This window comes from Chamaea fasciata, unplaced genomic scaffold (assembly GCF_029207755.1).
Source record: "Chamaea fasciata isolate MVZ Bird 193981 ecotype frontalis unplaced genomic scaffold, bChaFas1.0.hap1 SCAF_2, whole genome shotgun sequence".
Lineage (NCBI taxonomy): Eukaryota > Metazoa > Chordata > Aves > Passeriformes > Sylviidae > Chamaea > Chamaea fasciata.
In genome coordinates this window covers 42,566,406-42,592,772 of record NW_027094087.1, presented here as the reverse complement: position 1 = coordinate 42,592,772, position 26,367 = coordinate 42,566,406, and the positions used below count along the sequence as shown (strand labels likewise).

At 37.2% G+C, this 26,367-nt stretch overlaps 1 protein-coding gene and 1 long non-coding RNA gene across 3 annotated transcripts in view; one reads left to right on the top strand and one right to left on the bottom strand.

Annotated features, from left to right (window-relative positions):
• The first annotated feature begins 267 nt into the window (after positions 1–267).
• Positions 268–4,297, top strand: LOC136285918 (uncharacterized). Of its 2 annotated transcripts, none has more exons than XR_010719589.1 (3): positions 268–350; positions 2,827–2,948; positions 3,428–4,297. It is a non-coding gene; the product is annotated as an uncharacterized lncRNA (long non-coding RNA). The 2 variants fall into 2 exon arrangements; XR_010719588.1 differs by having other exon boundaries at positions 299–474.
• Positions 4,298–5,232: 935 nt separating this feature from the next.
• Positions 5,233–26,367, bottom strand: part of ATM (ATM serine/threonine kinase) — a 56,150-nt gene continuing 35,015 nt past the window's right edge. Inside the window, exons 44-63 of the mRNA XM_066175793.1 lie at positions 25,606–25,710; positions 24,981–25,100; positions 23,863–24,097; positions 22,362–22,529; positions 20,331–20,450; positions 18,693–18,910; positions 17,792–17,999; positions 17,090–17,203; positions 16,530–16,688; positions 15,245–15,383; positions 14,809–14,891; positions 13,327–13,467; positions 12,234–12,350; positions 10,924–11,073; positions 10,017–10,182; positions 8,685–8,771; positions 8,491–8,605; positions 7,509–7,572; positions 6,711–6,847; positions 5,233–6,584 (exon numbers count right to left, since the gene is read on the bottom strand). Coding sequence (XP_066031890.1) covers positions 6,404–6,584; positions 6,711–6,847; positions 7,509–7,572; positions 8,491–8,605; positions 8,685–8,771; positions 10,017–10,182; positions 10,924–11,073; positions 12,234–12,350; positions 13,327–13,467; positions 14,809–14,891; positions 15,245–15,383; positions 16,530–16,688; positions 17,090–17,203; positions 17,792–17,999; positions 18,693–18,910; positions 20,331–20,450; positions 22,362–22,529; positions 23,863–24,097; positions 24,981–25,100; positions 25,606–25,710 — 2,827 coding nt within the window. The 3' untranslated portion in view covers positions 5,233–6,403. The remainder of the gene's footprint in view (positions 6,585–6,710; positions 6,848–7,508; positions 7,573–8,490; positions 8,606–8,684; positions 8,772–10,016; positions 10,183–10,923; positions 11,074–12,233; positions 12,351–13,326; positions 13,468–14,808; positions 14,892–15,244; positions 15,384–16,529; positions 16,689–17,089; positions 17,204–17,791; positions 18,000–18,692; positions 18,911–20,330; positions 20,451–22,361; positions 22,530–23,862; positions 24,098–24,980; positions 25,101–25,605; positions 25,711–26,367) is intronic.

Here is a 26,367-nt window from a genome sequence, read left to right as displayed (position 1 = left end):
GAACTGCCACTGCATGAAAGAATTAAGAGTATTTGCATTCACTGAATGTGTTCAGCAAAGCAAGTCTAAGTGGATAAAACTAGATTCCTAAATCCAGTGCTAACAACTTGTCATGTTACTGACTTAGAGATTTGTGGGGGTTCTGCTCTTACTAAACCACAGGGGGGTTTTTTTCAGCCCAATCTTAGTTTTTCTGTTGATTTCAGCTGCACCTGACTCTTATTGCAGACTTTCAGTGGCCAGGTTTATTCCACCTGTCTTTGGTCCCTTAGCAGAGAAACATCAGCAAGAAGCCAGAGTTGTTCAAGGTTCTTCTGTAATTAGCAGGAAGAAACTGGGATCTCTGCAGGGTAATTAATATCTTGGCTGTTGTAAAATTGCTCTGGGGAAGTACCTTTCCAGTTCTGATGGCACAGAGGGAGCCTGTGGTATGTAGGCTTCTGACTTGGGTGCTACAGGGAGACTTGAAAAATGGTATGAAGTCCTTAAATGTCCTTTTACTTGAAATATCTTAGTGCATGTGTCTGCTTTGATTTAGGCATAAAATGCTTGTCTCTTGATATTTGGTGTTTAAATAACTTGAAAAATCATAGTCGTGTGTAAATCTCTAATGCTTTTGTGGTATTTAACTAAGTATTATGGCTACCTCACCTGAAATTGCTGGAAGGAAACTAGTTTATTTTCCCAGATGTCTGGCATTTTTACTAAATTTCTGCTTTCCTTCTATAATGATTTGGTTTCTGTCTCAAACCTCTTTCTCCTTATTTAACTTTCCTTATGCACACAATGTCATTAGTATATCTCAATTCTTCAATTATACACAAGGAAAATGAAGCATTAGGCACATCTATACTTTTGAATTACTCTAAGGAATTAACTGGTTTTATTGTGTTTTATTGTTGGCATTGAGTTTTGTTGATTGAGATTGTAACACCACTGCATGTGCACTTAATTATTTTAGAATTAAGTTTATTTTGGTTCTGACTGTACTTCTTGAAGAGAAACAATTCATCAATGGCTGCAAATGTAGTCCTTTGCAGCACTTTCTTTCTATTTAACAATTCTAATATTAGGAAACAATGTCTTCTTGTAAAAAAAACAAAAAACAAAACAAAAAAACCAACTGACAAAGGCCACACATCAATACATGGGAGTGGTATCATGAATTTTTCAGGAAAACAGCTGGTTTGTATTAATCTGCAAGGATAAATCACTTTCAGATCATAAAAAATTGAGCAATTCTACAAGGAAGCCCCAATTTTCTTCTCAGCGAATGATAATGCATTTTCAGTAAGTTCTAGTTACCTCATAGAGAGACTTGAAAAACCAATATCAAAATGATGAATTATTCATAAATTGGATATGTTAAATGCACTGTGACATCCAGCAATAAAAGTAAATTATTTATTTTATATAGAGAACATGTTGTAACAGCCTCCTCCTCCAGTGAAGAAATCCATTAAACTCCTTGGTGTATAGTCAATTGGATCACTTCCGTACTGAGATACTCCTATTTCTTATAAAGAGTAACTGCAAAATGTAAAAATATTTTTAATTTAATCCTATTAGTTTCTTAAAATGGTTTTATAGACATGCAACTTCTTAAAGAACTATTTAACTTTAAAAGCTTCAAGCATGCCTATAATTAAGAGATAAATAGTTCTTTCACAGCAGCAAGCTGTAAAAAGACCCCTCATCTACAACTGTAATGCAGATGTTGTAATGAAACGAGAAAACAATGAGTGAAGTAGAGGAGGGAGAGGCTGAGAGCCACATTCAGGAAGGGCTGTTGAAAGAAAAAAAAAAAGTGTACTTTATAGCCATTAGAACAAAGACTCAAAAAATAATGTAGGAGTGAGAAAGAAAGTGGTTGAGAAAGACAGTGAAAAACAGGGAGCCTGCCAGCTGACTTCCATGTTTTACATAAAATAAAGCTGGTAATTTGGAACTGAATGATGACAGGACACTTTTGCTTTAAGTAATGGTTGCATATCCTGAGGAGAAGCAGAGGCTCAGAGGTCTGTGTTTATCTTTCTGTACATAATGTCTGCCTTAACACAATACCTTGTGTATTGTCAGTGCTTTACGAGACCTTGTGTGTAAATGACAGAATTAAGGTCAACAGATAAGAGATAATTATAATGAGATGTGTGTCACATGGAGGTTTGCACCCACAGTGGTTTTCACAGACCTAAATAAATTGATTTCAAACTGGTTTTAATTACACTGGTAGGACAGCTGTGTGCTGATAGGGCATCAGTTTCTGTGTTTTGTCATAGCCAAGGGGCTCTTAGTGTGTATGATCTACTTAAACATTATGCAATGCATAGGTGTGTTAACATAATCAACTGATTAAGGTAGTGAGGCAAGTCTAAAAACCAAAACAAAATCATATAAAGAACCAGCTTCTCCTTCCCTTTACGCTGAGATGATTGAAATGGGACTCATGGACTCAAGGACTCATGCTGCCGTCTAGAAAAAAAATCGGCCAACAAATTTATTTTGTGAGAAATAATTTTGTATTTTAAACAATGGAAGAATATGGCCTGGAAATTATTAAGTAAAAAAAAGACCCAAACGCTGGACATTGATATCAGACATGTCTCATAATTACAGAAACTACTTTGTTGGATGTGCCATCTTAGGAAAATTTAATTTGCTTATATCTCCATTTCTGAAGCACAAATAGAACTGTCTCTAGCTTTGATTTTATTTGGTTGTTTTAAAGTTTTAAGTTAGTGTTGTAAGGATTTGTAGCAGGTATAGGTATAGTGCAATTTTAAAGATGTAAATTACATATTTACTTGCATTTCCACTCTTGCTTAGACTTCCAGTTTATGAATTCACAACATGATCCATATCCACACCATAACTTCAGTGGAAGAGAAGCTTTTACTCCCTTTCAAGAAAGAGAAACAGATTTCATATCAGGACCAGATGTAACACCAGTAAGTTAATTTTTTCTCTGAGAAAGACCTTTTTCCAATGAATACAAATCCTAAGTGGTCATTTTGCTAGTTTTTTTTTATATTTTCTCTACTCTCTGTGGAGTTGTAATTTCAGCAGAAAAGCTGACTAAACAAGGACTGCCCAACTGAAAAAGCAAATGTCAGCTGCTTTTATAGTGGACTCTGCTGTTTATAAACACCAACGTCAACATTCTGCTCAAAATGCGTTTGCAATAATTTAGTTTTTCAGAATGCATTTCTTCAGAGCACAGCACAAGGCTTCTGCACAGTAGATTGCTGAATGAATGCTCAAACGTTAAACTGAAAGCTGAAAAAGTTGTTACACAGTGATCTTTTATTTTTAGCTCTTATCACCAGGATTTTTAATCTTAAACCTGTTTCAGTAACATTTACGTAAATGCCTTTTGCCTGTGAAGTAATCCCCTCTAAACTATGATTGTTCTCTCTCTCTGTCCAAGGCTCTTTGCTTTACTTCTGGCCGTTGACAACACAGAAGTTCCTTGGGAGAGGGGATGTGTGGTCACAGTCAGTATTGCTTTTAGGGAAGATGAAGCCAAACCACAGGGATTGACTGCAGCATCAGCCCTAAGCCCAAAGGAACCATGGAATTCACCTTGGATTTTGCTTAACTAAAGTCTTTGCCTTTATTGCTAAATGTTAAAGGGGTTAGGGAGCCCGAGGGCCATGGGTCAAGCAAGCTGGATTCCTGATGCTCCACACTGCTCAGTCATCACCTACTTTCTGTGCTCAGCTTCAGACAGCACCACTTGGCTTTTCCTCAGCTTTAGTTTGTCAGAGAGCTCATTTCAGAAACAGGGTGAAAAAGGAACAGTGGATAGCACTGCATGGGGTTTGGCTCAACAGCATTTAAATGCACTGGTCTGTGGGTGCTGGTAGAAAAAGGAAATGCAAACCAATGTGACGACCAACGGAATGAGAGATACTAAGCAGGCTTGGTTAGACATTGTTTCCTTTTCTAATGTCTGATTAGACTAACTGACTTTTAATTTTTGAGTAAGGTGATGTTACTTTCCATTTAATGACTTACATGATGTGTGAGCTATTTCGGTATCTTGGGAAACTTTGTGGAATGAAAATCTTAACCAGGGAGTACTGCTCTAGTCCAGATTTGCCAGCTGCCTGAACACAGGTCAGGACAGTCCACGAGTCTCTTCTCCATGAAAGAATTTGTTTTGGGAGCTGCCCATGAGAAGTACTCATTAAAGCAAAACATCTTGATTATTGGTGTTATTCAGAACTTCCATGGCATATTTAAGGGCTTGGAAGCAGGGCTGGAGACTTGAAGAAAAAATGTAACTCTTTGTCTAACAGTGACTGATTGCACTGATAAAATTTACAATGTGTGACCTTGCTGGTAAGAAGTTTAATTCCCTTAAAGAACAGGACAGTGGGTTGGGAAGGGATGCTGAGGAATGTATACATCACAAGCTTCAGCTGCTGTACAATGATGTAATTTCAGGTTTTCCTTTGGCTCGATAGCCCAAATCCAACAGTAGTGTCCAGGCAAAGGTAAGCTCAGTACAAGGTCTGTACAATGACTGGAAGGTGTCTGGAAATTCCAGGTGAGTCATGAGAAGCACAACTGCCTTACTAGTTATTTATTTTATCTAGTCCGAACTCTGTATGGAGCACTTTTTTGGATAGAGTTTCCAAAGCCATTATTTTCTCTGCTGTGGCTTGAGAAACACCTACAACTAAAAATTTGGTCTTCTAGAAATGAGAATCTATCTCTATGGGAAATCTCAAGGACTCTCTACCATAGACAGAGGTAGTTTGGGGAAAGCATATGTGGAGGCAAAGCTGGGTTTTGTATGGAAGTGTTAACAACTTTGATGAGAATCTAAAAGATCTGTATCTAGATGGAAAAAAAATCACATAAAAAGGTCTGAGAGCAGGATCTGCTCTCTCTTTACTGAGGATATAATGTACAAAAATAGTATAATGATTAATAAGAGTAACAATTTTGATTTCAGATAGATATGGAATACAATAACATTATATTCCATATATATGGACAGTCTGTGGTGAAGAAAAATACTTGAAGGACTTTTTGTTTAGTCCTTTCCTACCTGCCATTGCGTGATAGGACATTTCTCCCTTTCCTAAGTGTCCTTTAAATTCCACATAAGGAGCATTGTGCTCTGTCAGTTACTTTAGTTTTCAGAGAACAAACAGATCACTGTACCCCTGGACAGTATTTCCTCCCCACAAAAAAAAGCCAGGATGCACTTTTGGTTGCAAGGATCAACAGAAATTTATGGAAGCTGCATGAAAACATACTACAAAAGACTCATCTTGCTATGTAGACAATATCTTAGAAAAAACAGACACAGCATGAAGGTTATGAGAACACTGTACAAATAAAAACCCATTAAATGCCAATTCTTCATTTAGACTGCTGTAAAAATGCATGAAATGTAAACTAAGATAATATAAGGGTACACCCACCTTTAGTCACATTTTTAAATAAAAAGATGGTTTGGGAAGATTTATTAACTATGCAAGTTAGACCATTATTTGAATGGATTCTCTGGTTATCCATATTCACTGACTACCCAATCTTTTAAGAAGGAGCAATGTCTTCTGTAAAACCCCATGCACTCAGAATGAGATTTTTGTTCTTGGAATACAACTTCAATATTTTTGAGAGGTGTTTATTGCAGATACAGTGACTGTTTGCTTTACAGACATTTCCAATACACTAAATTTCACTGTATAGTCAATATGTCTTCTCAAGGAAGTCAGAGCAACAAAAGCTAATTTTTTTATTATTAAATATTTTAGAGTAATATAAAAATAAAGAACCAGCATAATTCAATTTACAACCGGGGAAAAAAAAGCAGCCATATTACACTTGACCTAAAGTTGTCATCTATATACAGAAGTGTCCATTTAACTAAGCTTAAAAAACCCCAACCCCAAAACCCCTTGATTCATTATACATTCTCTGGTTTTCTTTTCTTTCACCGTGGAATTAAGTGTAGCCCCCTTTTGGAAATGTAGTTTAGCTGGTTGCATCATGAGTCCTGGTTTTTGGATCACCCCTTCTACACAGTCATATTACCACGGCCAGATACAAGAGTCCAGCATTTCAGCAGATACACAACAGTGATCAATCTCATGTTTTAAGAACACAACACATCCAGTCTGCCCAAGCAAAGTCCTTGTGGGTCACAAGGAACATCAAAGCAGTGCGTGGTGGTTTAGACTGTAGGATGAACCTAAGCAGAACAAAAAATGTTTCTCAGTAACAGGTTATTGAAAAAAACCCCAAACCATCCACCAAAGACTAATATGTATAAAGCATCATGGTTGCTCCTGATATAAATTTTGTGAAATACCAGTTTGAAATGTTAGAACGCTTGGTGCAAAAAAAGTAGGTTTCTTCTAAAAGCATGCTGGATCCTTCCAAGTCACACCCAGGGTTTCCATCCATGAAAGAGTCGGCTCAGATTTTTAGGGTCCATGGCCTGTTGTATGAGGAGGTTCACCTGCCCTCCCACACTGAGCACTGTTCCCTCTTCAACACCTTTCAGCTTCTCCTGAAGTCGCATCAGAACACGCTCAGCCACCTTGTTAAAACTCTGGTCATCACTGCTGGCAGAATTAAAAAAAGAAAAACAGGTGCTCTCGGTATGGATCCTGAACAACATCCAGCGAGAAAACCATAAAGCAAGGCAACAGTGCAGCAAGAGGAGGGCAAGAGAAAAGATACTGCACCTGGCTTTTCTTTTAGGGTCTTGTGGATCAGTACCAAGTGTAGAGCTCATGTCAGCCTCATCCTCTGGCCTCTGCTGTAAATACAGAGCTTTCAAGGGGTTCATGGTCCAGTCGAAAAGAGGATCATAGAGCAGCACCTACACAGTAAATAAACTTCTTTTTAATTTCAGCTGTTAATTACAGCTAGATCAGTGCCCTAGCACTGTTGGAAGTGCTCACACTAACCACAGTATTAGGAGGGTTACTGTTTTGTTTTTGTTTTATCTTTTTTAATCAATAGAATTGGGCTAAATTGCTTAGTAGATGATCCAACAACAAAACTGCCTCTGATCACTTGCAGGTATTTGTGTTGTTCATACTTCACAAAGTTTTGCCATCAGTCCCACCTCAGCAGTGAAGAAGTAATTTTTTAATACGCTGCTAGGCACTAAAGAGAATTATTAGCTTTTAATGCACAGTATAACCTGCTTTCAAAAATCAATTTCATTCTCTTCTCAGTGACTTATGCAAAGAGGATTTAATTCAGTCAGTATTACACCTGCTGGGAATGTTGCACTATGGCTAGAAGCATGTAAGTATTGAAGAGGGAGAACTGCCTGAAGGAAACAGTTCCCACAGAAAATGCAAACTGTTTATAACTTTATCAAAGATTACATGAATTAACAAGTCTGACCAACACCACTATTTCTAATTCAGTACAAAACACCCAAAATGAGTATTTGATGTATATGAAGACAAAGACAAGAAACTGAAGACATTCTGGCAGGTTACTGTCCAAAAGAATGAAAAAATGCTTACCTCTACAATAGTCAACAAAGCTTCTTGAGAATTTCTCATAACAGCCATTGTTTTCTCACAGCATCTAGAAAATGTTTTACAGTATTTTAGGTTGTTTTTGGGAAAAGGAAATGGTATTTTTGTAATTTAAATAATGGATATTCGTACTCAAAGTTTAATTTCTAATATAGGAATAACCTCTCTGATACCAAACTGTCAGTTTGACAGCATCATCTTGAGACTAGAAGTGGCAGTGACTGCTCCTTCATGGGACAAAGGTGTACTAGAAACTACTTATTAACCTTAATTGCTGCCTTAGAAAGACAACACCTACACTGTGTACTTTTTTAAAGACATGAAATTTGGGGGTTGCAAATACTATTTCATGAACATCATCGAAGTCTGGAATGAGAAATGTCCTGCTTTTTAGGAATCCCTTGGGTGAATCACAGAAGGCAGGATGGACAGAAACTCAACTCATTTGGGATTCTTTCTGGGTTTTTTTGGAGTCCAGATCTATTATGGGATTTAGATCTTGCATTTGGAAAGTAATATATGATCCAAAAGGGGAAAAAGACTCCAAATTACATATAGAAAACTAAACAGAAATTAGAGTCAAAACTAATTGGCTCAAAGACACTTAACAGCTCCAAATATATAGTATAGCTCTGAAAGAAACACAGTTCTGAAGGAAAAAAAAGATCATTCTGAATCAACACTTAGCTGTGCAACCTTTGGAACCACTGAGCCCTCCCTGAATTCTACAAGAGGGTGACAATAACCTATTAACAAGTAACAACACGAAACACCGAGTAACAAAAATGAACTCGCAGCTGATTATATAAATAGGAGCATAGGAGTTAAAGGTCAGCATTTAGGTTTGGGTGTTACCAGCAGAAATCTGAGTCCCCTCTCAAGCAGCAGAACTGTTTAACATGTAACAATCCCAGTTCTGGAAGTACTCTGGTGCCTCCTTATCCCTGTGCACTTCAGGAGCACTGACCTTCTGAAGACCCCCTCCACGCCGGTGATGCCCATTCCATCCACTATGTCCCTGGTTAACCGAAATGGAACAGTCTCTGGTGTGGGAAGGATTTTGCCTTGCTCAAAAGCAACCCCTAAATGAAAGGATAATAAAAGTTTTTTTTTAAAAGTTCAAATAAAGAAAAATTAAGGTTCTCTTGCTGTCCTACTTACCCAGATCTATATGCACCAGTTCTGCTGTTTGTTCATCTATCAAGATATTCTGAACATGTCTGTCTCCAAGTCCAAGAATGTAGCCAACTGAAACAAAAATGTAAGTGCTGAAAGCATGTCATAAAAACTACAGAAAGTCTAAGACAGATTATTGGTGTAATTGTAACAGGTGAAAAAAAATTAAAAGTGAGACTATTTCTGCCCCCATATAGAGATATTGCCCAAGGAAAGAGCAAATGCCATTCCACAAATCCAAAAAGAAAATGTTGACTGAATGAAATTGCAAGAAGGTTATTCTCATACAGATGTGCATTGTTTTACCTACTCCACAGATTTCTTTCCCATTTCTACTTGTAGATCAAAGTTTATCAAATAATATTGCAGCTTGAAAAAAAAAACATTAAAAGCAAGTACATAATAAAATCAGGTTTTGTTATTATTACTACCATTAGCAACCCCCCCCCCCAACAAAACAACTTTTGTCTAAGTCAGTTTTAAAAATCTCCAGCAATCCAAATTGTAAGCCTATGTAAGCCTCATGTAAGCCCATTTCAGTGCTTTACTGTCCTTAAATGTAGAAAAACTCCAAACTGCATTTCCCTGACTGTAATTTACACCTGTTAATGTTTTTATTAGCTGATAGACATGGACAGCAGTAATATTTCCTGCAAAAATATTTCATCTGAATTGTATTAAACTGCAGATTTACTTCTTTTTCTTTTCAGTAAAAAGGGAGTGCACAAACATGTTACCTTTTAGAATGGGATCTACTGCAGTGTATACAATCTGCTAACAAATGTCTTCCAGAGACTCAGTTCAGAACTGAGTCATCAAAAAACCAAAAAATCCACAGTACTTACATTTAAGTACTTCTTTTCCTTTATTATGACAGGAAAATCAAAAGAAAATATCCCAGAGCTTAAATAACCATTTCAGCCATGGATAATAATGCCAGTACAAAGACAGTAAAAGACTGAGCTTTTCAACTCAGCTAAAGCATCAGAGGCTACACATGAGATGAATAAATGTTAAACCAAAACAACAAAAATAAGTCAGTTAAAAAAGCACAAACTAACAGAATCTAAGAAAGCAAACCACTATATAAACAAAGAAACACAGAATTTCATTCTTCCTTCTGCAGCAAAAATAGGGGTGTGGAGGAACAAACTAGAAATCTTAATTACAAAACTAATGCTGATGTTTTTGCTGACCTTTTTTGCTCCCAACTATGCCTTTTCTGACATGTGACAAAAGCAGGACAGCCACTATATCTGAGATGGCATAAACTCTTTGGCTGTGCAACCTAAGAAGCTACTGTAAATAATCCAATACCTATGGAAGATGTAGCCACACTGCGAGTGTATGCCAGTCGTTTTTCAAACCACACAGCCGGGTCCAGGAATTTCTCCATGCAGAAATACCGGAACACAGGTTGAAAATTCTCACAGACTTCCATGAAGATTCTGTATTTCTCTTCAGAATGTTTCTTTTGGGCATCCTTTAAACACAAAAGAAATGTTTTACCCATGACTAACTGCTTCAGAAGAAAATTACCTCTTCCTTCCTATTTCCCACCTCCCCTCCATCAAATGCTGTTCTCACTTCTTTCTCTTTCTGAGCTAAGAATTGCCGTCTTTTTTTGCAGCAATTATTAATTCACCTATCTGCCTTACTAAACAATTCTATTTTCATACACAACTCAGAGGCTAAAAACCATGGGAAAAACCACTCCTATTTCCTTGATGCAGCAGGTGCATGTATTTTATAGGCATGTGCAGGTAAATGGATCTTGTTGGGAGACCCTTTCTTTGCACTCTGTTCTGGTACCTCTGCTTATCTGATGGCCTCATGTCACTGTGAGAAAGTCATTCTCACTCATTCCCATACAAAAGCTCCACAAAGCCAAAATTAAATATATTTTTATCCTGTTACTACTGTAGCAATTTGAAAGGAAATAGATTCTTGCACAATCATCGGTATATAAAGTAACAGGTATACTTGTCTGCAATTTTGTAAACTTATGGTGAGGTGATCTGTGGAACTGAACTGAATGTCTGAATATCTACTCATTTCATGCCACTGGTCATAGTCATTATTAGAAACACCAAAAGCATAGTACATAGTTCTCTGTAAGTTCAACACCCCCGCCCCCCCCAGTAAATATTGTGAATCAATTAATCAATTAAAAATCAAAACACCATTTTTTTTGTGGTTTTTTTTTAAAGTTATTAGGACTCACCAGCAATATTTTATGACACTGCATACTGGAGTAATCCTTTGGCCTGTATCTCTTGTGAGCTCCTTCTTCGGCATTCACAAGGAACTCTCCAATGGGAGTTGTTCCTGAGCACCACTCCAGAACTCCACTTCTCTGGGAAAGGGGAACCACCTGGAAAAGCAAAACCATGGAGGGGAGGTTATACATTGGGGGAGGGTTCTACACACAAAACTATGAATACACATCCTCCAGGGCTTGGGTGCACATTTCTGCATTTTTAAAAAGACAAAGGAGGCCAAACCATGCAGCTGACCACAATATATCTTCCAAATACACATGTATACATGTATAAAAATCCACTCAGATGTTTTCTACCTAATAATTGCAATTTTTTCCTAGCCCAGAGAACCTTCCACTAGACATGTCAGCACAGCCTAATGATTAGCTACTGCCTGTTTCCTTCAATTTTCTTTTCTTATGAAAGTCTCTTCATCTCATAATGCAACACCCATTCTATTTTTCCCTGCTGTCACATATTTTTACACACACAGAAACCTGAGTCTTACTTGAAAGTTATTCAAAAAATGAGACTTTAACTCCATCTGAGAATTCTTAAAACCATGCTAGCAATTCAGGTAAGTACCTTTAGAGATTCCAGAGTGCACATTTTTCATCTGTCAAAGAGAAGAGCTTGTACTTCAAGAGTACTTATTCAGAGGTATTATTCACAGCTATTATTATAATCCCAAGTTCATAAAAGAGAAGGAGGAAGGAAAAGTTCTTGTTTAAATACATTTTCTGCATTCACAATGAGAATTTATTGCAATTCTTATTCCCAATTCTGATTCCAATACGAATTGGAATCGTATTGCCAATTCCAAAAAAACCCAATTCAAATTCTGCATGAAAGGCCCTAGATGGGACTCCTGAATTCACTTGTAAGGAATATTGCAAGACTAGAATTAATTATTAATTAAGGTATCATAAGGCAAATTAATGAGAATTCATAAACAAACTTGTATGTTCAAGTTTAATGACTAGCAACTTGCAAGTTAATGACAATGCATTACCTAATTTCTTTTCAATTTCAAGTTCATATAAAGAAATATTTGAAGAGTATTTAAATATATATTGGATATCCAGAAATTTATTTTAATGATTTGAAAAAAATTCAAGTGTAATAAATATATTTTTTATTCCATACCTTAAGGCACAGTAACTATTTTAATAGCACAGAAATACCAATCCTTTTACATATTGCTTTTGGGTTAAAAAGAGGAGAAGGGGGAAATATCCTTTATTTCTCTGCTGCTGCAACTGTTCAGGGTTACCTTGTATCTTCGGATATTTAATTTCCTCTTCCGTGTTTCAGTGTTTTGCTGGAGCAATGTATTGCACATCTGGAAAACTTGCTGCATGACAGCATCTTGTCTCAGGTCATCACGCCCCTTCAGCAGAAACAGAAAAAGCAATTAAAAAACACTTCTCAGCATCCATTTCTTGCTCAGCAAGTAAAAAAAATATTTAAAAAATTGCACAAAACACCAGTTACTTTTCCACAATAATCACTTGTAATAAAATGTAATTAACAGTTGTTTTTTCTCAGTATGCGGTCTTCTGTAAGTGCTCAGCTGCTTAAACAATACCATCATTAACTTAAAGCACCTTTCTCTTTTTTTTTTTTTTTTTTTTGGACAGGCGTTATTTGATTCACGTTTCAACCAACCTACATATCTTATGGGTCTCTTTTTAATAACAGGTGTTTCATTCACCATTATTTAGCAACCCAGCAGACAGGTGAAGCAGCATCAGTTGGCACTGCAGTTCTGATTACTGGATGCAGATCTAGTGATTCATGCTTCTCTTTAAAGCTTTCAAAATGAACCCATACTTAGCAGCAAAACAGAATTCTCCCAGCAACTGGCCAATGTTTGCATTCAAAGAGAGAATGAAATCAGCTGAGTCTAGGGAGAAATAAATTTTTTTAGAGATTTTTACTTCTATGTGCATACTTCTGATTGTCTCTGAATTCCAAACACTTTTTTATATGGGGAAGAAGAAAGGAGGAATTTAACACAACATGTTGATGGTTTTTATTTACAATACACTTCAGGTCACCAGCTGAGACACGACCAGGCAAGTCTGGCAGTTGTCAGGTAAGCTACTGGATATTAATTACATGCACTGCTAAAAAGTAATTACAAACATATTTAATATAATTACTTATTATTTATATTATATTACTTATTAATACTTTGTAATTTTGTTTATTAAAGCATTCGTCAACTGAGAAAACTGACAGTAAAGTGTGAAAAGTCTGCTCATGGTACAGAAATGATTCATGAGAAAACTGGTAAGTAAACTTGGAAAAAAAATTACAGCATACCAACTCTCTGAGATGTCATTACAACTGACAGAACCCACCTTAACAAGCTGCCTCCTTTCTTTACCATCTGATCCTACACAATCTATTATTTTAGGCAGATTAATGCCTCCTGCTAAACGAAATTCTCGCTTGAAAGAACTTATTGTGACCAGATTTTCATATTCACCCGTGGGATCCACCTAAAATTAAAAATATGTTTAAAATGAATGCAAATATTACCTCCATTTCACTCAGACAAAGCAGTAATAAGTCGTTTGCAAACCTCATTAGAAGACTATATGCTAAATATTAATATGAGCAGTCCATCACCTACAAGGATAATACCACAAAGGCTATGAAAATATGCTGAGCAAAGGATTTTCTTTTTTTTTTTTTTTGATTCCTCCTTGTTCACCTCATTGGTAGAGGGGATGTGGTGCTGCAGACTTCCACTAAACAAGCTGTGACACAATGTTAGCAGGAAACTGCTCACATAAGGCTGGGGAGCATTAGGCTTAGACTAGGCTGCAAATGGACCCCATCCACAATCCCAAACCTGCTGCAGGGTACAGGATCTGTCCCTCAGCCACCCCCTGGATCCTCATGCCCCAGAGCAACCCTAGTCAGCCAGCTGTAAGAAAACACTGCCCCAGCAGGCTTCATCACAGACCTGCAGCCATTTCAGTCAGTCTGTACTGCAGGAGAAGAAAGGCAAAGAAAAGAACCATCCAGTTGCAGAAAGGAGCAACACCTGGGGCCAACTGGAGCCCTACAAACAGAAGTTATTTAGCATGGGTGGCAACTTCTGGCCTCTGAAGTCAAATACCTTAAAGCATTCCCTTGATTTTATAGACACAGCCTGAGGGTGGCTACTTCTGGCCTCTGAAGTCAAATACCTTAAAGCATTCCCTTGATTTTATAGACACAGCCTGAGGGATTTCAACATGAGGGATTTCAACATGAGGAATTCTGGCTTTGCAACATTTAAATTTAGATGCTGGCCCAAAAAACAACTGAAACTGCACAGTTTCCCAGGTGGAGCATGTGGCATCAAGGTGAGTGCCTGTGCACCCATCCAGTCAATTGCTTATGCCAATGGGAATGGATCATTCCCCTTTACTGAATGGTAGAAGCATAGGAACAGCAAAAGAGGCAAATCTATTGATGCTCACACCTTTCACTGCCTCCCTGAAACTTTGAGCTAGCACCTACTACTCACAAGATTCACCCTCCTAAACCCCCTGTGTGAGTTAGGTAGTTCACTATGATAACACCTTTTGATAATGAGAGACCACTCAGAGGTAACAGTGGCAAATCTGTCTTTGTACAATAAACCACTATCCAGCACACATGGTCTTCTAAGGAAACCATCTCACCCTGCACCTCCCACCTCCCACTTAAGAAGAAAGTATCCCCATAGGTGGACCTGTAAAAACCATGGGAATTGGATGAAGAGATGACTGCCATTACAAAAGCTTGAAGATGATTCTATGCTTCTATGATTATGGTATTATAGTGTCTATTTTTTCAACCTCAGTCACCTTAATTTCCATGGTAGGAACAGCAACATCCTCCAAGTTCTTCAGTTTAATAATTGGCTGGTCAGCTGGAATACTTATTCCTTCTGTAATTAAGAAGAATTAATATTTTTAAATTCAGACGTATAAAAATACACCTGAATTGACAAAACCCAGCTTGCACTGCTTTTGGGACCCAAAAACTCACTGGATACTTTTACTGAGCTGATGAAGATGACCACAGGACAACTGGTGATTTCTGGAGTTGCATACTAAGGATCTGAGCCCTGCAGTGCAAGTAATTACTGTGACTTATAATCCAGACTACATTCTGTATCTATGAAAAACAGGACACAATGCTAGTACCTCTTTTAACTAGATATCAGTATTTAGAAATACACTTTTTAATCTGAGAAAATAATACATTATTAAAACAAAAAATAGTTTTCCCAAGACTTACTTCTTTGAGATTTCCATGGATTAGAATCTAAATTTGCTAATGTGATGTAAGCATCACAAAGTGCTTCAATGTCTCTAACCATACGAGCTCTTCTTTTCCTTACAATATTCATTATAGTGCTAGCAGCTTCCATTCTGTCCTAAAAAAACCCAGTGGAGTACAAACATCAGGTCTTGTAAACTACACTTTTTAATATTAAAGATGCATCATTACATGCAGTCAGTTAAGTACAATTGAGATATATCCTAGGAAAACAGAGCAAACTGCAGCAATAGGCAGCCCCTTGTGACATGCCCTGAAATAATTACAAGAAAAAATTCTGTGCTGTCTAATATGAGATAATGAGTAATGTAAAATATGCCTGGGGATGGAGAAGGAACAAACTTGACCAGGCAAACTGCAAAAAACATGCAAAAATTCTTCAGAAATAAGGACAGGCAGGTTTTTAGATGTTCTTCCATCATCAGCCTGCTTCTGTTATTTTGTCCCAGCTGAAGAAAAAAATCTTGTATGCAAAAGACAAAAACCTGTCCATGCATTCCTTCTTTGCCTGGCTCTGAGAGACTTAGTTTAGCATAATCCCACTCCTAAGGGATCACAAAAGAACTACAGATGTGAGAGAAAGGCAAAAAAAAAAGCCACATTAAAAAGTGGTGAAAAAATGTGTCAGTGCAGGGTAAGAGGACAATGACAACCAACCATGTCAGGTCTACAATGATGGGGGAAAGAAGGGGCAATACTTTAGATGTGGGATGATTCCAAAGACAGGTTAAATAAAAATCAAGCAAAAACAACATCAACATGAAACCACAGTTCAGTATTACCTATCAGCATGGCTTTTAACATATCAAGGACCAAACGATACCCTACACAAGGCACGTTGCTTAGATGGAACACATTACCACTCAGACCAGAAAAAAATACTCAATTCAGTATATACTTTCAACAATAAAGCCACTCAAGTCTCTTGCATCTAAAATCCCTTTTATGAATAACACATCAGGGACTTTTATCACAAGAGTCTGCAATAATCAGGGCTATTTAAGGCACAAAACATTAACCATATTTTGTTCAACCCTGTAATGATCTCTTTCAATAATACACCTATGTATGCACAAAAGGGGGTTTTAAATTATTAGAAGTACTGTTTCCCTCCCACTGCTTCTTAACAAAAGTATGCTAATGAGCTCTATACTAAAATACCCCTTTACATGCTTTGGGGTTTTTTAAATTTTTTAATAAAATTAAAAGATTCAGTGTGATTAATATAAGTTTTTGTAGTTACCACATCAAGCTGGGAGATTTCTTTTGGTGCATTTTTAATTAACTTATTTCTTCTTATTGCATCTGGTTTTGTGAGGAGTTCATCTTTGTTAGCATTAGCCAAAGCTAATATTATAAACAAAGTATGATGTGGATGATCCAGTGAAATTCGAGACATTAGCTGCCAACAAAAGAAAAAGATCCCATTATTGAAAACAGTACAGAAGAAAGAACCCCAATACTTAATTAACATTATTATTTCTTTTTAACATCTAAAGTTCCTAAGATGAAATACAAGGTAATGCTTAGACAGTATTTCCAAAACTGAAAAAAACATTAGAAGTATATTTCTATAGCTGCATAAGACTACTCTTATACCTCAAGAAAATCAATTAGGTAGAAATGAAAGAAGTCCCCAATCCTATTCCCACCATACTGATTTGGCATCACTCATTTTTAATACACCCTTATCACCTATGTAACTTGTTTAGCTGAAACTGCTCAGAGGCAGGTGGATATTGTTTAGAAGCAGGCACTACCAAGCCAATCAAGATATCTCTAGATAAGAAAAGCAAAAATTACATTATTCAAAATTTCGTGGAATCCTAAACCACCCATCATCTTAGTTCCCATGCGAGCAGCCAGCTGGTACATCAGAGGCAAGAACTTGTATGAAGGGATCTTCTGAGCATTTTCCTGTAGGAGAGAAAACTCAGTTAGAGAGCTGTACCAAACACCTGACAAAACCTGCAATAATAATAAAAATAATAATAATAATAACAATAACAATAATATACATTTTTTTAAATTAAAGCATTATCATGGCTGTGTGATCAAACAGCAGTTCGGTGAGTATCACATCATCTTGGCACATGTCTCCTAAATGTTCCAAGTCCTTCATGGGAGTACTATTTTCTATTCTACCTTTCATGGCTTTTCACCTGAATGTATATATAATATAAACATATATATATAATATAAACAAGAATAACGTACCTAAGGATGTTGAAGATGAATAGATTCCAAGGTATGTGAAGAACAAGATCATGAGATATGTTTAATCATACAGGCTTGTCAAATTAGAATACTAATTAAAGTTAAATTAAAACACATTGAGAACTACAGGTCTTACTGATGAAAAACTAAGCAATGACAACTGAAAAAGCAAGTTTTCAGGAAAAATTAAGGAGCTGCATAATTCATCTTCTAGAAACACAGGAGAAGGAGAAGAAAGATGGATATTTATTTGTCAAAGCATTAGGAAAAAATGGAGCAAACATATACCTTCATCATTTCATTAACTCTATCAACTCCAGGATTTTCAAGCCATAGGGAACAGAGTCGGAATATCCACATATCATGTTCTTCTCCACTGAGTAAACAGCTGATGTAATTCTCCACTGCTTTACACAGGAAGCGTTTACGATCCTCGGTCAGGGCTTGTATTGCCCCTACATCCAGCTCAAGTTCTCTCTGAACCTTCACTGTGTATCTACGTAAACAGATGTCATGTTTAAACAACCTATTATTTCTTAATGCAAGGCCCTCCCTAGGTCTCTCACTTACTAATTTAACTTTTTTAAAGTTGTTCTGTATGTACAAGCACAGTCAAATAAACTAAGAAACTGTATTGTGGGAACTACACCCTTGCTGTATGTGCACACAGACCCACTGCTCTAAGTAAACTTCTCATCTTCTTGATTTAATCTCAATATTAGTATAAATGTGACTATCCAGTACAGATCATTTGTGTAAAGACTTCAGTTTCCAGCAGTTGAAGTTCATTTGCAGTTGCTCTTACTAAATCCTTAAGAATTCTGTATTAAATTCTACTCTATCACTAAATGTGTGCAACAGAGAAAAATCTCAACTTATTTATTTACACTATGTAACATTTTTGTCAAGTAAACTGAACAGATCCAGGGAATAAACATGAATTCCAGGCCATGATCAACCACACTGTGTCCTTGGCTTAGGTTTGGCCCACACTATCCATCACACCTAGACTATGACCAGGCACAGCTGAGTAAACATTCACAACAAGCACTATGGATCTGGCCACTGCTTTGTGAAGAAGAGAAAATGCAGCTGTAGAAATGTGACCCATGCTGCACCTGTTGCCCAGAGAGTGGAGCTGGAGCCTGTGACAGCTCCATGGTATCCCAGTCTCCATTTGAATGCTCACCTGTTGGTCTGGACTCTACGCTCCTTGATGAGACCGACCTCCTCCTTGGCCTTCTTCAGCAATGCCTGCTTATTTTCAAACTCTGAGGATTTCATGTAATTCTCAATTCGCTGGTACTGATTATCGGAGAAACGAGCCAAGGAGAGGAAAGCCTTCATCTTTCCTTTCTTCAGCTCATCACTGCTGTCTCCACTGTGGCTTGCAGCAATTTCCACAGCCTAAAGGAGAAATTACAATAATGGTAGGATCAATAGTTAGATAAATAGTATTGCATAACACTTGATCAAACTCTATTATCATAGAAAAACAGAATGGTTGAGGCTGGAAGGGACATGGGGAGCTCATCTTGTTCAACTCCCTCCCTGCTCAGGCAGGGTCATCTGCTTGAATAGATTATTTAATATGGCCTGTGATGGAATAAATATGCATACAAAATAAATATAACAGGCTGAGTATTTTTCTTCTAAGTAAATTTAACCTTTGAGAAACAACTCCGTGCAAACAGTCAAAAAAGATTATCCTGTATGAAACAGCTTTAATAGCTTTAAAGTTTAATAGCTTTAATACAGGAATTTTCCATGCTTATCTATCTTTTACAGTATCAACACATGAAGTTTTCAAATAGTCTTACAGCCTTGTATCACAAGATGGTGAGAAAAAAATGGAAGACAATCCAAAAAGTGCAAGAAGTAAAGGAAATTATATATGAAAATCATGGATTCAAATCATCAGAGTGAAGAAAGCATATAGATAGCAATAGAGAAAGGCAACTATGTTGAGTTTCAAAAATTAGCTGAAATAAAGAAATGCGGAGTAAACAAATATTAACACAAACATTTCTACTACTGGCTAAAAGCTTAAAACAAAAAAATTACAGTACTTTGAAACAATAGAACAAGACGTTGCAGAATCTCAGGGGTGACCTTATCACTGCCTACAACTCCCTGAAAGGAGGTTGTAGCCAGGTGGGGGGTCAGGCTCTTCTCTCAGGTAACAAGCAGTAGGACAAGAGGACATAACCTTAACGTGCACCAGGGGAGGCTCCGGTTAGACATTAGGAAGAATTTCTTCACAGAAAGGGTAATCAGACACTGGAATGGGCTGCCCATTCCAGGAAGGTTTGGAGTCACCATCCGAAGGTTTGGAGTCACCATCCGTGACAGTGTTTAAGGAAAGACTGGACGTGGCACTCAGCGCCAGGGTCTGGTTGACACGGTGGTGTTGGGTGACAGGCTGGATTCAGTCTCAGAGGTGTTTTCCAACCTAACTGATTCTGTGGTTCTGTGAAATACAATGGCTAAAGTAGCCTGAGAGACTACAGTACTAAAAAGCTGCTGAGTGAATAATCTGCCCTGAGAAGGAAGAGGTAGTGATAGGAAACAGGAAGGGGAAACTAGACTAGTAGTTGTACTCACTGCACTTCTAAGCCAATAAAAGATGTTTCACTGTGATTTCTACAAAGCCATATTCTGAACATTTAACAAGATTACAGTGTTACACAATACAATGTGAAACCGTAATATTTATATAAGAAACCATATTTTCAATACAGAAAAATAAAAATCCACTTGACATTTTAACACTGTATTTTAACACAGCACTGTCTAAAAGATTGTACATTTCAAAGACTGGATGCACCTTTTCTAAGTATTTCTGCATGATGACTGTAGGGTTTTCCAAGCATGTTTCTGCTAACCAGGTTCCGCAGAGCCTCAGGCACTCTGTATACATCAATTTCAGGTGAGGATCATTCTCGACCTTTGAAAAAGCAAATTTTGGGGAAAAAAAATTAGAGAGGGAGGCATCAAACAAAAACATCTTTTACATATGAGGCAGGAAATTCCTAAAGCTTTTAAACCCTGAACAGAATTCAACCACTGAGGCCTATTACACATAATGCATCTACAGAGTCATTTTCCACCCGCATCTATAGTAGTCAATAACCTTCAATCACATTCTATGTAAGGCAAAAGGAGAGTACACATTTTAAAATACCTGATAGTTTGAACAATCAGAAGTAGAATAAACCAATGACAAAATGCAGTAAAAATTTTAAAAATTCACAGCATGTTTTCAGAATTGTATTTTAAAATATCCTTATTTAGTCTGCAGTATTATAGACAACTTCATAGGTAAGAGTAAGGAACCACAATAACCATATGTGATCATCAAATTCTTCAGAGAGACTTCTACATGGAAACTTGATTAAAAGTGTTTTGAGAAGATGATGGAGCAGGTTTCCAAAGGACTTTTGTCCAGACTGGATGTTCAGCTTTAACTGCAGAGCAGAATAAGTTTGCAAAATACTTCTACTACAGGGTGCATATTAAAGACCATGTGACCAAGATGGCAACAATCACTGTGAAGTATGTATGTAAACATCATCAGCTGTGAAAACACAAATTCTCTTTACATGGACAAGGTAAATGTAAGGATGGACAAAATTTTTGGAGGGCCTCATCAACTGATTCATGGAGAGATTAAAAAAATCAAAAGAGCAGCAACTCTTGATTTTGCCCCGATATGTATAGAGAACCTGGCACAAAATAATCCAGTTTTTCTGAAGTTTGATATTCATTAAGAAGATACACGGATTTAAAGCAAATGTCTTATCCTCCAGAAATTCTCAAAGAATGCCATAACAGCTAAATGTAAACGTATGGACATACAGGCATTTTTACCACAGTGGTACACAAAATTAAGTTCTAGTCAAGTTTTCGTAGACCGTAGTTTAACAAACATCATCCTGAGGGATCTGTAAAGGCTGGATTGATGGGCCAAGGCCAACTGTAGGAAGTTCAACAAAGTAAGTGCCAGGTCACAACAACCCCAGGCAGTGTCTGGGAAGCTGCCTGGCAGAAAAGGATCTGGTCAGCAGCAGCTGAACATGATCCAGTGTGGCCAAGAAGGCTGATGGCATCCTGGCCTGGATCAGCCATGGTGTGGCCAGCAGGACCAGGGCAGTGACCGTCCCCCTGTACTGGGCACTGCTGAGGCCACACCTCAAATCCTGTGGTCAGTTCTGGGCCCCTCCCTGCAAGAAAGACATTGAGGGGCTGGAGCGTGTCCAGAGAAGGGCAACGGAGCTGGGGAAGAGTCTGGAGCACAAGTGCTGTGAGGAGCATCTGAGGAAGCTGGGGATGTTTATCCTGGAGAAAAGGAGGCTCAGAGGGGACCTTACTGCTCTCTACAAGTGCCTGAAAGGAGGGTACAGCCAGGTGCAGGCTGGTCTGTTCTCTCAGGCTACAAGCAGTAGGACAAGAGGAAACGGGCTCAAATTGCACCAGGGGAAGTTTAGATTGGATATTAATCACTAAAAGGAGTGTGAAGCATTGGAACAGGCTGCCCAAGGAAGTGCTGGAGTCACCATCCCTATTTAAAAGAGATTCGAAAGACATGTACATGTGGTGCTTAGGGACATGGTTTAGTGTTGGACTATGAATAACGAATTCTTATATTTACCAATCTTGCAGACTCACTTTGAAAACCCCTAACAAGATTTGCTAACACAGGATTTTTTGCTTTCAGACATTTTGAGAGTACAAACAGATTTAGTATTTAATACCGCTGAGAGGCTTTTTATTTTCTTCTATGGGAAAACTTCTGAAAGTGGAATTAGGATCTTAAATAATTTAATTCCCATAAATTTACACATTATGTAACACATACCTGAAACCAATCTGCATCTAATTTTTTTATCATCGTTTTAAGGATATTCAGTGCAAGACTCTCTTCCTTTTTAGCCCAGAAAACCTGAGCTTCTTCAAGTTGCCACTCAGAAACTCCATTTCCATTTGGATTGTGTTGTTTGATTTGAAACATAGCTCTTTCTGGAAGCTGAAATTGAAAAAGTAATCCTGAACAATTCATTAAGTAAAATATCTGTATCTCACAGCAAGTTTCATTTTTAGCCTCTGTCTCCATTCTCTCTATTTGTGCAGCATAGTCTGCCCATCCAATGCTAAGAATTTATTTGCAGGAAAGATATGAAATTATTTTTCTATATACTTGCAGAGAATCCTGATGTGCAACAAAAATGGACTGGAATCAAACCCCACAATCTCTAAAATAAAGCATCTATGTTTAACATTTTAAATTGGAGGTAGAGAAATTCTATAATCAGTACCTACTGAATTAATGGATTTATAGCTTAGCAATTATTATCACATTATTACATGCACTACATACATTATTACAGACCACAGAAAAATAATTTAAAAAATGGCATCACCATACATGAATACTCTTGCATGCCCACATCTTCACACATATTACTGGTAAAGTACCATCCTTACTCCTTAGTATCACTATGACAGCACAAGGAGCAAAGAATGTTTTTAGCAAACCTGAGGCTCTTACAGGATACTCACTGCCACGGTGATGGTGGCTGGGCAGGTGTGAGACAAAAATATCTGCAATCATTCTCCCAAACAGCTTCAGAGGCACTGAGTCAAGTGCCTCTGCAAATTCATGAAATCAAAGACAGCTGTTCTACTGATTTCATCATTATTCATAAAAAGAGTTAGAAATCCTTCCTAAAATCAAAGTTTAATTTGGTTTCACAAATATAAAGTGTTAAACACCTTTCCAGGTTCTGTATTTAGCTGGAACTATTTTCTGCAGAGGTTCTTGGAGGATACTGTTACTCTGTAAATTCTTGTGGAGTTACTCATCCAGACGCACCACCTAGAACAAGCCAAGTCTGACTCTGGACCTTAAATGCATCAGCAATTGAAAAAACTGCTGATACTGCAAATCCCAGTAAATCATTCACATAAAGAGATTTACCACCGTGCAATGGTGTTTTGAGATGCAATGAAGTTATCTCTGCAGTTGTACTCTGGAACACTACAAAGTATGATGCAAGTGAAAGCTGGACATGTAAAACTGCACCAAAATGAGAAACAGAGCTAGAAGAGCATTCTTCACTAAAAACGTCATTTTTGTTATCTACCTCATTCAGTGGCCTATACTTATGAACAAAATTGCAAAAAACATGCCCATGAATATAATTTATTAATAAAGTTTACATTATTTAAGTCTCAGATGAACTGATTTATTGAATAAACTTAAAATACAGTTAACCATTAATACTGTTAAAAAATGAAGTTCTTTTATAAACTAAAAAAAACCTAAACGTCTGTTCCTGATCTTTCCTGAAATTTGTTACCTGAGTATTTTTAGCAGTTCTTGCCAATCTAGAGAGCTCCACTAGATGTTTGGTCAGGAGGTCTTTAATACATTCTCTTTTGGTATTTTCACTCTCCTTTTCAAGCAAGATTTCCAAAATTACAGTGCGCAGAGCCATGACAGGTTCCTGGAAATGGAAGTCACTGTCTTTGAGAAGCTGGGACTGTCTCTGCCATTTCAAATAAACGTCATTCAGTTGTTGAGTAGTAACAGATCTGCAATTGTTCCCAAAAGAAAAAAGACTTGATATTGATTCTCAGTATCTCTCAGTAAAATGCAAGATGAGTAAAAAGTAAACTGGTGAAAAAGTTCAAAATCTACACTTCAAGAAATACTCATAAAACCCTACAATGGTTACCATATGCAGACTGAACTGGAAGCCTTCCAGTTTTAACCCACATGAAGTACAACAAGACTCAGGTGAACTACTCCTCTGTAAATATTTTTGATTAAGCATCAAAAACTTGTTTTAAAGGTCCATCAGCAAAGGGAATCACACTCAAACATAGGGCTGCTGAAAAGACTGCAGGGTGACTAATTGCTACCAAACTGATAAAACTATAGCAGAGAAAATTCACTGTTAATAGCACTACAGAGATAAATACCTTCCTGTGATTTAAAAGCAATCTTAAGAATTTAGGAAGAATATTGATGGTAATAGAGGTCCATGAAAAAAATTATTTAAACTTAAACAGCTTTCAGTAAAGCTATGGATGTCATTATGGAAATGGAAAACATTTTTAGAAAAGAAAGTAGAAGAGGAGGACTCAGTTACTTGAGTAAACCAGAAGCTAGGAGATATGACTGCTACCTTGGAGTATGAGGGAACTCAATATAAAGGAAAGAAAACAATTATTTAAAACATTATATTGGTATGGTATCAAATAACTCAAACTAGACTGTGAATTAAGCCAGTCTGGAAATAAAGAGAATCAAGAATTGTCTTCAGTAGTGAAGCTAAAATCCTAGTAATTTTCAGTATGAAGTTTGAGATGTTGAGGAATAAATCTGTTGATGTCATTTTAAGTTTTGTGCTATGCTTGATTTTAAAAATCCTGAAAACTGAGGAGGTGGTGTGAAACAATCTTAAGAAATCACCTGGAGAACAGCAGACCTGCATTTTCCAACTCTCCAATTAGCTGTAGTCTGCAAAGGGTTGGATATAATGAATAAACAGACTCAAGACTGCCCTTGCACAGCTCTTCTACTTCATTCACTCTATGGATTTAACAGAAAAAAGGTAGAATATTTTTATTTAGTATCAGCAAGTAATTCCAAATACCCATAGCACAGTTTCCATACAGTGAACAGAATTTAAACAGCAAAACTCTTCAGTCTAGAGTTACTTTGTATTACCATTAATCTTTAAAAAAATTGTCAATAAATGAAAACCCAGTATGCAACAGAAACTACAAAATCTATGTGATAGCACAGCTTAAGAAGAGAACTCAGCACTGGAATCCACTTAAGAGGTCCACAAAGTAAGGGATGTGTACAAGAAATGTATTTTCAATTAGCACACAAACTACATATGCACAGATGACAAGCTGAAGTTAAAAAACGTAGAGCTGCAGTCTGGAAGTAGTTTTTATTCTATGCACGAGTTTTTATTTGAGCCCATAAAACCCCATGATTGTCTTTCACACATAACCTGTGACTACAAACACACACATTGTCTCCATCTCTCTCTCTAATATCACAGTATTTGCACACAATTTGTTACCTGGCATCTTTAAGACTGTCATGGAAAGCAGAGAATTCCTTCTCTCTTAAAGATTGAAGAGCATCATACAATGATTCATGGTACCCTGGACTTCCTGCTTCATCTCTAACAAATAAAACATAGAATAAAATGAAAACCGTATTTCTCTATGAAGAAGTCAATTTTGTCTTTGTGAGAAATATTTTTAGTCGTACATTTCCTGCAGTTGGATAGGTTGCTGTTTTGCATGACATAAACAATCATGCGGTGCTTTACCTTTTAAATTTAGTGTTTATAAATTCAAGCTGTTCTTGAATCTTGAATCTTGTTTTAGCTCACCTATATGAAGTTTGTTCTGATCATGGCATGGCATATCCCTTTGAACAGGTGAAATTCTCCAGGTGTATCTAAACAATGGTCTTAAGACCACACAGGAGAAGAGAACAAGCAGACACAGAGTATGTTCCCCATCCTGCTGTAAGAGTCTTAGGAGAAAAATTCTCCTGACTACTAAAAGTTGATGTGAAAGGAGTTACGGAATATCCCATCATGCAACTTTTTTGTTTTGCTTTTGCCAAAACATAGTGACTGTATTCTGTATTCCTCCTAAGCAATGATGCAGCTGTACTAAGGGAGGACAGAGCTCGCACTAGATCCTGGTCAGTCATATCAAATAACTGCTGCCAGGTACCCAGCAGTATCCTCTCTCCAGGACACTACTCCTTACGAGGGAGTAGCCATGAATCAGTCCTGGTGTTTGCTTATCCAGAGCTTGATAACCTC